General features: G+C 34.0%; 1 protein-coding gene across 1 annotated transcript; it reads left to right on the top strand.

The window, feature by feature from the left end:
- Positions 1-358: 358 nt before the first annotated feature.
- On the top strand, positions 359-2,481 carry LOC130943912 (IRK-interacting protein-like). The gene is made up of 2 exons (XM_057872001.1): positions 359-667; positions 831-2,481. Exons 1-2 carry the CDS (start codon positions 419-421, stop codon positions 2,346-2,348), a joined length of 1,767 nt encoding a protein of 588 aa, XP_057727984.1. The 5' UTR covers positions 359-418; the 3' UTR covers positions 2,349-2,481.
- Positions 2,482-13,094: the final 10,613 nt, after the last annotated feature.

Raw genomic sequence — 13,094 nt, 5'->3', positions numbered from 1 at the left:
TTAAAATAAATCATGTTATCACTGCCATAAATTAGCTCATTCTCTCAGTCTCTGTTGTTCTCATTCACATGCCCTCATTCCCATGCCACTAGTTTTTTTTTTTTTCTTCATTTGAGAACAGAGACAAAAAAACACTCATTGGATTTGAGATGACCCTTTCTACCTCTTATTCTATATTTTTTTCTGGTTCTCCAAGATCCTATTCCAACCATAGATACACACAACCTTAGGACCAAATCCAACCGTTGGATACCACATGTTACTCATCTTTTTTTCCTTCAATTCTCAACAAAAAATTCTTACCATATTATAATAATAATAATAATAATAATAATATAAAAACATATTCCAGTGCATAACTGCACATATTATCTTCTCAGCATTTACATGCTTCATTTTGTTCTTTCCTCTGTTTTTCATGATGGATGCAACTGCTACCACCACCACCACCATGAGCACTGCACAGATTTTTGAAGATCATAAGAGCAAGAACAATGGCAAGCCTGAAATAAGCAGAGAAGAAATCCAAACAGCCATAGCCAAAGCAGTGGAGCTAAGAGCACTACATGCTGCTTTGACACAAGGAAGTAGCCCTGCCAATGCTAGATTCCCATCACCTTCCCCTGCTTCTCACTACTCTGCTCATGATTACCCTGTTTTCACACCAGTATGACCAATTCTCCTTCACTTTCTTGCTTCTCATCATGGCATTTTCACCCTCACCATTGTTTAATTTCTAGAAACAAACCAAGAAAGGAGTTGACTTTTGTTTTTGTTTTAAGCTTTTGCTTTGTCTTGCTTTTGTGATGAATATTATGTATCATTGACAGAGCTATGAAGATGACCCTTTGGCAGGAGGGTATCATCATCAGAACCCAACAAGATCGGAAAGTTGGGATGAGAACCCCTTAGAAGGAGGAAACACCACCATGGAAAACATTGCTCCAGATTACAAAGAGAAATCATGTTCAAGAAAGGGATTACCTTTTGGTTTCTCCAACTTAGATTCTCACACATGTTCTGCTGAAGATAGCAAATCCGTGACCGGTTCTTGTGCAAACAACATCACAGTTCTTCAATCCTCACCTGCCAATGACTACTTTAAATCAAGAAGAAGGAACAGCTTGGAAGATTTGAGGCCGGTTTCGTCGTGCAATCGGTGCAAGCCTGCTATCATTACTAGTGAATTTGAGAGCACAAGGAACAGCAGAAGCTCCAACATTGTTGTTCCACTCACTGATTCTCATGCTTCTTTCCAAACACAGCCTAAAAGTAAAGGTGTTATGTCATGGCTATTTCCTCGGTTCAAGAAGAAGCATAGCAAGAATGTGATGATGAGTTCCCCAAACAGAACTGAATCTGAGGAAGTTTCTCAAGTTCTTAAGGACATGGGAATAGTTTCAATTGAGACACTCAAGAGGGAGTTAATGGAAGCAAATGAGAGTAGGGATGCAGCATTAATGGAAGTTTCTGAGATGAGAACTTCATTGGGGGAACTCAAGCAGAAGCTGGAATACTTGGAGAACTATTGTGAGGAGCTGAAGAATGCATTGAAGCATGGTGTGGCAAGAAAAGAGTCAACACAGAGAGGAGCTTTACATGAGGGGAGCAATGGAGAAGAGAATTTGATGCCTGTGAATGAAGAAGTCATGGTTGAGGGATTCCTACAGATGGTATCCGAATCGAGGCTATCAGTGAAGCAATTCTGCAAGCAACTTATCTGCCAAGTTGAAGAAACTGATCAATGTTTGATTCACAATTTGAACTTGCTTCTTCAACCATACAGGCTTTCACTCAATTCAAAGTACTCAAAAGCAGTATTGTATCATTTTGAATCCTTCATAAACCAATCTCTCTACCAAGACTTCGAGAATTGCGTGTTCCAGAAGAATGGCTGTGCCAAGTTCTTGGATCCTAGGCAGGATAGGCAGGCGCAATTCTCGTCTTTCGTGGCGCTGCGAAACTTGAGCTGGAATGAAGTGTTGAAGAAGGGTACAAAGTATTACAGTGAAGAATTTAGCAAGTTCTGTGATCAGAAAATGAGTGGTATAATCACATTACTGAATTGGACTAGGCCTTGGCCTGAGCAACTTCTTCAAGCATTCTTTGTGGCAGCAAAATGCATATGGTTGCTGCATTTGTTGGCATTTTCTTTCAACCCTCCATTGGGAATCTTAAGGGTAGAAGAGAATAGGAGCTTTGATCCTCAATACATGGAAGATATGGTTAATGATAGGCAGAGATCACAGGGTCCAAATAGGGTTAAGATCATGGTGAATCCAGGATTTTATGTTCAGGATAGGATCTTAAGGTGTAAAGTTCTTTGCAGGCACAAGTCTGCACCTTAATTATTAAGTCATATCTATGTTAGTGTGCATTTTTTATTTTGCTTTTGTACTTTAGACTATCTCTTCAAGTTTGTAACTATCCTAAATTGAATGTCATAATTAATAATGGCTCAAATTTGTTGTATCCATTCCCAACTACATTTTATGAGGCTTAGTGAAATTCCATTTCCTAGGTAGGAGATATGCCATGTTAGCTAAGACTTATTGGCTATTAGAATTTAAGCCTCTATAAGTTCAACTCCTATTGGGCCTTGGAATAAGGGTATTAACCAACTCCTATTAGTGCCATTAACATTGGGCTTGATATTGCTTGGAATAAGGGTATTAACCAAGTAATTGCGGATTCAGATTTCAAAGGAGCATAAACTCTAGAAATTGTTATAAAATAACTAAATAAATAAATAAGAAAAAGGTAACAAATATAAAATAAAGAAATATAAAGAGAGAAGAATGTGGTAATCGAATGAGAGAGAGACAAAATTTTTATTGTTGTATAGAATATCTCAGTTGCTTCTCTATTTATAGGCAAGGAAGTTTTTTTTTTTCAACTTCAATAATTTGGTTTGTCTTGAGAAGTTAAACTATTCAGTATTGAAATCAAACGTCCATATTAATGATGGTCATCCACCTCATCTTTTATCCTTATCATAACACTCCCCATTGGATGACCATTTAAGATTATTGCCTCCTTAAAATCTTACTAAAGAAAAATCCAGTGAAAAAAAATTTTAGTGAAGGAAAAAGAGTACAATATCCTTTAGTGATGAGGACTGTCTCATTAAAAATCTTGTCAAGAAAAACCCAATGGGAAAAAACCCTTACCAAGGAAAAAAGAGTACAGTCTCCCCTTCTTGCCGACATTATTTTATATCTCAAAATCGGCGTATCCCAATCTATGTACCAATCTTTCAAAAGAAGATTTTGGGAGTGACTTTGTGAATAAATCTGCCAGATTATCACTTGAGCGGATCTGTTGGACATTAATTGTCCCTTGATTTTGAAGATCATTAATGAAGAAGAATTTGGGAGAAATATGCTTTGTTTTATCACCTTTGATATATCCGCATTTAAGTTGAGCAATACATGCTGTATTATCTTCAAACAGGACAGTTGGAGCTATCTTCTGATCAATCAGTCCACATGATGACAAAATATATTGGATCACACTCCTCAGCCAAAAACTCTCGCGACTAGCTTCATGTATCGCTAGTATTTCAACATGATTAGAAGATGTTGCTGCAATCGTCTGTTTCGTGGACCTCCATGATATAGCTGTACCACCATATGTGAATAGGTATCCTGTTTGAGATCTCCCTTTATGTGGATCAGACAAATATCCAGTATCTGTATAGCCAACTAATTGTGGATAAAACAATCACATATCAACCGTTCCATGAAGATATCGAAAGATCTGTTTGATTCCACTCCAATGTCTTCTGGTTGGAGAGAAACTATATCTTGCTAGTAAATTCACAGCAAATGACATATCAGGTCGTGTATTATTAGCAAGATACATTAGTGCGCCAATAGCACTAAGATATGGTACTTTAGGACCAAGGATATCTTCATTCTCTTTCTTAGGACGGAATTGATTCTTTTCCACATCCAAAGATCTTACGATCATTGGGGTACTCAAGGGATGTGACTTATCCATATAAAATCTTTTCAAAATCTTATCTGTGTATGTTGTTTGATGAATAAAGATCCCATTTTTTATATGCTCGATCTGCAGGCCGAGACAAAATTTAGTTCTTCCAAGATCTTTCATCTCAAACTCTTCTTTTAGAGCTTTTATAATTGTTGGAATCCCTTCAGGAGTTCCAATGATATTTAAATCATCAACGTACACAGCAATTATAATGAACCCAGATGCAGATTTCTTTATAAAAACGCATGGACAGATATCATCATTCTTGAATCCATTTTTGGCCAAATACTCAGTAAGACGATTATACCACATTTGTCTAGATTGCTTCAAACCATATAAAGATCTTTGCAATTTGACTGAGTATAACCCTTGCAAATATTCATTGGATGGTTTAAATATCTTTAATCCTTTAGGAACTTTCATATAGATATCACGATCTAATGAGCCGTACAAATAGGCTGTATCCAACAGGTTTACATCTTCTGGTGTACGGACTACAGGTCCAAAGACTTCACATTTTGCAAGTGAGTCTAATTCAGCCTTCATGGCTTCTTTCCATTTTGGCCAATCATTCCTTTGTCGACATTCTTCGACTGATCTTGGCTCAAGATCCTTACTTTCATGCATGATATTCAATGCCACATTATATGCAAATATTTCATTGACAATTGTCTTATTTCGGTCCCATTTCTTTTCTGTAAAGACATAATTTATCGAGATCTCGTCATTTTCACAATTTTCAGGTACCTGAACGCCTTCTGGCGTTAAAACTATATCAGAATTTTGGACAACTGTAAGTATTTTTACTATGTCTTTTTCAACAGGAATTGTATTTACCTCTTCTTTTTTGAGGATTTTTATCTTTGGAACCGATAAGCCTGCCACGCTTCTGGCGTGAATTTGCTTCAGTGGCTACTTATCCTACTAGGACATCAATTCGAATTAGGGCATTTTTCGCTGGTATATAAGATTTAGGAAAAACAACCATTTGTACCCATGAACTTTACGAACGCTGACAAAAGTACCCATTAAAGAAGGAAACTAACGTTGTATCCATCAAAGATAGATTCCGTACGACAAAAGTAGCCAAATCTTAAATTTATGTTGACTTTTTAATAAAATTCCAAAATTACCCCACCATTATCTTCAACCCCTCCTCTCTTCTTTCCCAAATCTCAAACACCTTCATTTCCTAAAAATCCTAATTTCAATACCTAAAAACCTCAAATTATCATTTTCTTAACCCTAATCTTAATACCTCTTTCAACAAATTTCAACCCTCTCTTTATTCAACAATTTAACCTTTCTTCTTCTTCTATGGCTTCAATGAACTTGCTGGGTTTCTCTCTCCCCTCAAGAACAACACACTACTACTACTCATCATCATCAAACTCGTTTTGGGCTATTCAATCCCACTGCACAAGATGATGTAACTGCTGCTGATGATGAAAATTGCTTCGATCTCACTCCTTCCACTCATGCCGCTACTACTCTCAACCTCTCTCCTTTTCCCATTTATCAAGAACCCTTCAACAATCATCATCACCTTTCTACTCAACAAGGTTTATTAATTTCTTTTCTCTTTTAATTTCTCTATTATTATTATTATAAATTACTCTTTTTTTTAATTTTCCTTTATCATCATAGATTGGAAGGAGAATAACTATATCAACCAAATCCTGCAATTGAAAACTTCATGCAACAACAATAATAATGTTGACAACAACCACCACCACCATCACCAACAACCCAAACTCGAGAACTTCCTCGGTGTACACTCCTTCGCCGATCATCATCATGATTACAGTGCCAACTCATCGGGAGACTATCTCTTCCAAAACTGCTCTCAGCCGGAAGTTACAGCAGGAGGAGGAGAAGGCTCTGCCGGCGGTAGTGGTGGAAGCACAAACTCAATACACCATCAACACATGTTGGTGAATGAGGTGGTAAAATTGAAAAGAATAAAGAGAGGGTTGAAATTTGTTGAAAGGGGGTATTGAGATTAAGGTTAGGAAAATGATAATTTGGTGTTTTTAGGTATTGAGATTAGGGTTTTAGGCAATGGAGGTATTTGAGATTTGGGAAAGAAAAGAGGAGGGGTTGAAGATAATGGTGGGGGTAATTCTGGAATTTTATTAAAAAGTCAACATAAATTTAGGATTTGGCTATTTTTGTCGTACGGAATCCATCTTTAATGGATACAACGTTAATTTCCTTCTTTAATGGGTACTTTTGTCAGCGTTCGTAAAGTTCATGGGTACAAATGGTTGTTTTTCCTAAGATTTATTTATCCTCTTCGTATCGAAAAATGCATCAGGCAATTCATTTGCTATTCTTTGCAAATGTATAATCTTTTGAACTTCTAGTTCACATTACCCTGATCGAGGATCTAAATGCATCAACGATGATGCATTCCAATTAAGTTCCTTTTCAAGAAGCTTATTCTCTCCCCCCTAATGTTAGAAATTTTTATTCATCAAAATGACAATCCACAAACCGGGTTTTAAATACATCTTCAGTTTGTATCTCAAGATACCTCACTATAGAGGGAGAATTATATCCAACATATATCTCCAATTTTCTTTGGGGTCTCATTTTGGTGCGATTAGGTGGTGCAATGGGAACATATATCGCACACCCAAATATTCTTAAATGGAAAACATTTGGCAACTGGGAAAAAGCTAATTGCATAGGAGAGAACTGATGGTAACTCGTTGGCCTCAAAAGAATAAGTGTTGCGGTATGTAAAATAGCATGCCCCCAAACCGAGGTTGAGAGATTTGTTCTCATAAGTAAGGGTCTAACAATTAATTGGAGGCGCTTAATAAGTGATTCTGCTTACCCATTTTGTTTGTGAACATAAGCTACTGGATGTTCAACACTTATTCCATTAGCCATACAATAAGCATAAAAAGTTTGGGAAGTAAATTTACCAACATTATCAAGACAAGTTGCTTTGATTGGATTTTCTAAAAATTGTGCTTTTAATCGAATAATTTGAGCCAGTAATCTCGCAAACGCCAGGTTGCGAGAAGATAATAAGCACACATGTGACCATCTCGAAGATGCGTCTATTAGGACCATAAAATATCTAAAAGATTCACATGGTGGATGAATAGCTCCACATATATTACCTTGAATCCTTTCTAGGAATTCAGGAGACTCAAATCCAATCTTTACTGGTGATGGCCTTAAAATTAACTTCCCTTGAGAACATGCAACACAACAAAATTCACTAGATTTAAGAATCTTCTGGTTCTTTAGTGAATGTCCATGAGAGTTTTTAATAATTCTCCTCATCATGGTTGTTCCCGGATGACCCAATCTATCATGCCAAGTTATGAATTCATTTGGGTTAGTAAACTTCTGGTTTACAATGGCATGTGATTCAATTGCACTAATCTTGGTATAATACAATCCAGATGAAAGTGAGGGTAACTTTTCTAATATAACCTTTTTATTTAAATCATGAGTTGTGATACATAAATACTCATGATTTCCCTCATTCATTGTTTCAATATGATATCCATTTCGGCGAATATCTTTGAAACTCAACAAGTTTCTCAGAGACTTGGTAGATAATAGTGCATTATTTATTATAAATTTTGTTCCTACGAAAAACAAAATTATAGCTCTTCCGAGCCTTCTATCACATTGCCTAAGGCAATAATAGTATTAACATATGCTTCTTTTGGTACAAGATAGGTAAAATATATAGTACTTTTAAGAATAGTGTGCGAACTTACACTATCCGTAAGACAAATATCTTCAAAATATGTCCTTGCCATTTAATAAAATGAGTAGAAGTACATGCACAGTAAAATTATTCACATGAATACTTAACAAACACATACACATATCAAACTATTCCATCATTGATCAAATAGCCAATATTTCCTTCAGAATATTTAAAGAATTAGATACATCATAATGAGTGGTAGAATTTTCATCATTTGAAACAAAATTTATTTCCTTTTCTTTGTCATCCTTTTTCAAGGATACTTGATCAAGATCAACTAAGTGCCTTGGGGTACGACAGATACGTGATCAATGGCCCTTTCACCACAACGGAAGTATTTATCCTCAATTGATATACTTTGCTCATTGTTTCTTTCTTTATCCCACTTCTGGTGAGATCTTTTCTTGTGAATATAATTTCTTTTCCTTCCATAATTTTTTCTTGTTATCAAAATCTTGCCATTTACCTATTCTGGGGTTATAATTTGCCGCATTTGCTTCAAAAAATGGGGTGGTGTCAGCTGGGCGCGCTTCATGATTTCTTAAGAGCAACTCATTGTTGCGTTCAGCAACAAGAAAGTAAGAAATTAGCTCAGAATATTTTTTAAATCCTTTTTGTCGATTGCTACTGCAGGAGCACATTCGAGTCATGGAATGTCGAGAAAGTTTTCTCTAACATATCGGGCTTAAGGAAGTATTTGATGATTGTACCTTTTTTTAAGGTCTTTCCACAGATCTGTAGGATCTTTTAATGTGGGATATTCATTTTTCAATCATACTTCAAGATGACGACAAAGAAAAATCATAGATTTGGCTTTATCCTTTTGGGGTGTATTATTTTTCAGCCTTAATGGTATCTCCAAGATCCATTGAATCAAGATGGATTTTAGTATTTAGTATCTATGATAAATAATTATTTCCAGATATATTAAGAGCATTAAATTCAAGATGAAAAAGATTCGACATAATGAAAATTTGTTATCTGGGGTCTTTCTAAAATTTCGTTAGAGTTTCGTGCTGATAACGTGTTATAAAATAACTAAATAAATAAATAAATAAGAGGTAACAAATATAAAATATAGAAATATAAAGAGAGAGAAGAATGTGGTAGTCGTATAAGAGAGAGAGAAAATTTTTATTGCTGTATGGAATACATCAGTTGCTTCTCTATTTACAGGCAAGGAAATTTTTTTTCAACTTCATTAATTTGGTTTGTCTTAAAAAGTTAAACTATTCAGTATTGAAATCAAACGCACATGTTAACGATGGTTATCCATCTCATTTTTTATCCTTATCACAACAGAAATTACTCAAATTAGTTGCTAAATATTTTAAAAGTGGATACTTTAGTTTTTTTAAAAAAATTAATATATAGATTAATTTTAAAATTTTACTCCAACAGATAAATCAGTTCCAATTTATTTTTTAATAGAATAATTATCCAAATCAGTCTCAATTTTTTTTTTTAAATTATAGTGTTATTCTCTTCATGTTGCTTTTTCCAAAAAATTAATTTGCAGCCTCTATCCATTGTGGATGAACCAAAAACTTCTTCTCTTTCACTGCCCACCGGGCTTTTTCAGTTCCGGCACCAGTAGCCACCACATGTGTCACGGAGGGGTCAAGTTCCAAACAAGTGGCTCCCAACTGCTCAGCCATCTTCCGGAGTGATGGTAATGCTCCATGGCAGATACGGCTGAAAACAATCACGCATCCGCTCAACACTTCCATTCGAACTGATTTCAAAATCTGCCTTACATCTCGTTCAGCAATATCTTCTTTAAGCTCATCAAAGAATTTATAATGGACTTGCTTAAGAACTTTAAGGATTTTAGTGAGTGCTCCTTTAGCTTCGTCTTTGTCACTCTTCAATTCAGCTAAAGATTTGCAATTGAAACCAAATTGCCGGCAACTTGAACCAAAAAGTGGTATCTTTCCATCAGAATCAAATTATCTTTATGCTTCACCCATGCCTACATCATTAGCACCGCCATTAAAATGGAAAGATCTTAGCACACATATGTCAATGAAGCACTTGAATTAAGTAATTCCGTATTACTTGACAAGTGTCAATGCACTTACGTGTTCTGTATTGCGCAGTCTAGATATCTCCTTATCATGGAGTCTCAGTCCCTGCAAATACAGAAAATTTCCATCACTATGTTTTTGTGAACCAACTCAACCACATGGCTGATAAAAACCATGAAAAGGAATATAGGATTTCAGATTTCCTAAGACTACGAAATGTATGTGCAGTTCAAAATCCACTAACTTAATAAATGTAAATACCTATAAAGCATAAAGAAGGAATTAACATGGAGCCTCAACAATCTAACTTGGACCTGATTCATTGTTTGTAAACTTATTGAATACGTTAGCATATTATGTTTTATTTATATTAGGGACAATTACTTCAAATACACTAGCCAAATTTGTAAATCTACAAACTATTGTGCATCATTCCTTCTGAGATGTGCATACCTTGTGTAACACCAGATTCACCATCCAACTTTTGCCCACAACGTATACACATATCTCCAAATGAACCAGGATGTGTACACACATCTTCTTCTACAGATTCTTCTGCAATAACAAAAAATAGTGGCCACTTGCACTTTCAATGGAAGGATTCTATTACTCAGCATTGAGAAAAGATAGTGACTAAACATTTAAAATTACCTAAATTCTGTTCACGATTCCTTCTGAAGTAGACTCCTCAGTTTCCTCGTCACTTTCAAACTTGCGCCTTTTTATTCTGCTTTAAAATTCATTGATTAAATAGTAGCCAAAATTATTAAACAAAAAAAAAAACAAGATCCATATAGATATATAATAACCCTCTAATGAATCATGACCTGATATATGAATATGTCTTGCAGCACATATACCTAATCCACAGCAATTAATTTGTGAAATTAACATATAAATTGTAACAGCTATGAAAAAGATCACCTGACACTTTCCAGCTCATCTTGATTTTCATCTTCTTTATGGGATCACGCATCTGGCGAACTTGCAGCTAATGCATCATCAAGATAGGCAATGAAGTCATCAATACTGGATGAATGTACCAGAGACAGAGAGTCTGCTGCAACACTTGACTCATGGAAATTACTAATAGGAGAATAAGTAAAATTTATCAGCTCGGCCATGGGAAGTGGGCTTGGACTGATGCATAAGGGTGAGGAGTTGGCTAGGTTCCACGCGACTAATTTCAAAGTCTGAGCGTCTAAAAAAATTCAACATCATTACAGTAGCAACAATCAACACTAGACCTTCAAAGAATCTGACAACTTAGATCAGATCAGAGGATGAAAACTAAAAGGTAGCATTTGTTTTGAGATACACTGAGATTTAGTATCATATTTATTGGTTCAGAGATTGGTATTGAAATTTCTGTCTCTGTCTTTTAAATTTTAGTATTTTAGTACCTCAAAAAGTGGGAACACAGAGACTAAAATTTTTAGAGATGGAGACTGAAATTTTAATAATATTTTATACCTAAAATACTCTCATTTCAATTAATTAATTCTAATTTTATCCTTTGTGCAAATTAAGTTAGAGTTTAATTCTTGTTTTAATTTTTGTCTCCATCTTGCACTAAAGAAAATACTGAAATTTATTTCAATCTCTATCTCTTAGTGTGTGTTTGGATTGTAGTTGGTCAAACTGGAGTTTGAATAAAAGTGATTTTATAGAATTGATTTTGGATAGAAGTAAGTTTGTGTCAACATGATTTATGTTTGGCAACTCTTTACTAAAATTGATTTTGATAAAATAAATTTTGTTTGGATAATATTAGTTAAAATTACTTTTAGATAGATAATTACTTAAAAGGACATGACATTAAATTATAATATTATTTTTTTATACATGTTTAATTTTTTTTATATTTTTTCTTATATATTTTTTATCTAGTATATTTTTAATACTCTTAGTACTCTTTTTTAGTATATTATAATTTTTAACTATTATTATTATTATTATCTAATGGGATCAATAAATTCTATTATAAAAAGATAATAATAAATATAATACACAAAAATTATAACTATAAAAATATATAATATCAAATAAAAAAATAATAAAATTTATATAGAGAGGAATAATAAGAATTCTATAAATAATGTAATAATATGTATAAAGGATAAAGTTGGTAAAAGAAAAATAAATATTGAAGGTATTAGCTAAAAGCACGTTAGTGCAGCTAGAAATTATTGCTTCTTGTAAACGTGGGTTTAGGAACAAAAGCACTTTTGCGTTTGTAGAGAAAAAAATTAGCCAAACAAAAAAGTGAAGCTTTCAAGAAGTTCTAACGTGCTTTTTTCTTTCAAACATGGTTACCAAACACACCCTTAGTCTGTCTCTCAGTCTCAGTCTTTCCGTCTCTGTCTCTCCCGCAAAGAGACTAGCACATATAATTACTTTAGTATTAGATCCTTCAATTTTTTTATACAAGAAGTCAAGTAAATTACTCACCTCACTTATTCACACTATAAAAATGCATAAAACAATTGAAAATTTTATTCATTAAAGTTATGTAGATGTCTCAACAAAAGTATTTAAATAGTCCCTAATAAATTAATTAAAAGATAAGATAACTTAATTTAAATCTTCTAAATATAAGATAACTAATTTAAATCAGATTTAATCTTATTAGATTTGATTTAAATTAGAATTTTTAAAAATATAATAGCTAATTTAAATTAAATTTGATCTTATTATATTAGATTAGATCAAATTTGATATAAATTTAAAATTTTTAAAAATATTACTAAATAAATTAAAAATAAATAAAATCTTTTAACAAATTCTAAAATAAAAATAAATTAAAATAAAAAATAAATTCAAAAATTAATAACTAATTTGTATCCTTCACTAGACTTAAAAATACCGTTGGATCTTCTACTATTTTGATATAGCCCCCAATAAACCTTATAAATTTAGATCCACCAAAAATGGCCTACCAATTACACTCATTACTCATTAGCATTAGCATTAACTTCTGCTAATTATAACACCCGAAATGACAAGCTCATCGTGCTTCTGTTTTAGATTCAGTCATTGTCCCCAATTCTCTTAGCATATAAGCCATGCATATAGAAGTAGTTCTTTTTTTTTTTGGTTTTTTATGGTATCTCCCAACCTGACAGGTCAAGGATTAATCCGTCGCTGATTTGAGTTTCATTTAAGGATCTGTCGCTAGTCAATGAGTTGCTGCATGCATAAGGCAAGATTTGATTTTTCGACACTTGCTTAAGCGGACGAGTGAGTTGACCGCTCGACCAATTCAAGTTAGTTGAATTCCTTTCCTTTTTTTTTGGTTTCCCACGGTATCCCCCAACCCGACAAGTCAAGGA

This window comes from Arachis stenosperma, chromosome 8, assembly GCF_014773155.1.
Source record: "Arachis stenosperma cultivar V10309 chromosome 8, arast.V10309.gnm1.PFL2, whole genome shotgun sequence".
Classification (NCBI taxonomy): Eukaryota; Viridiplantae; Streptophyta; class Magnoliopsida; order Fabales; family Fabaceae; genus Arachis; species Arachis stenosperma.
This window is presented reverse-complemented; position numbering and strand designations above follow the sequence as displayed.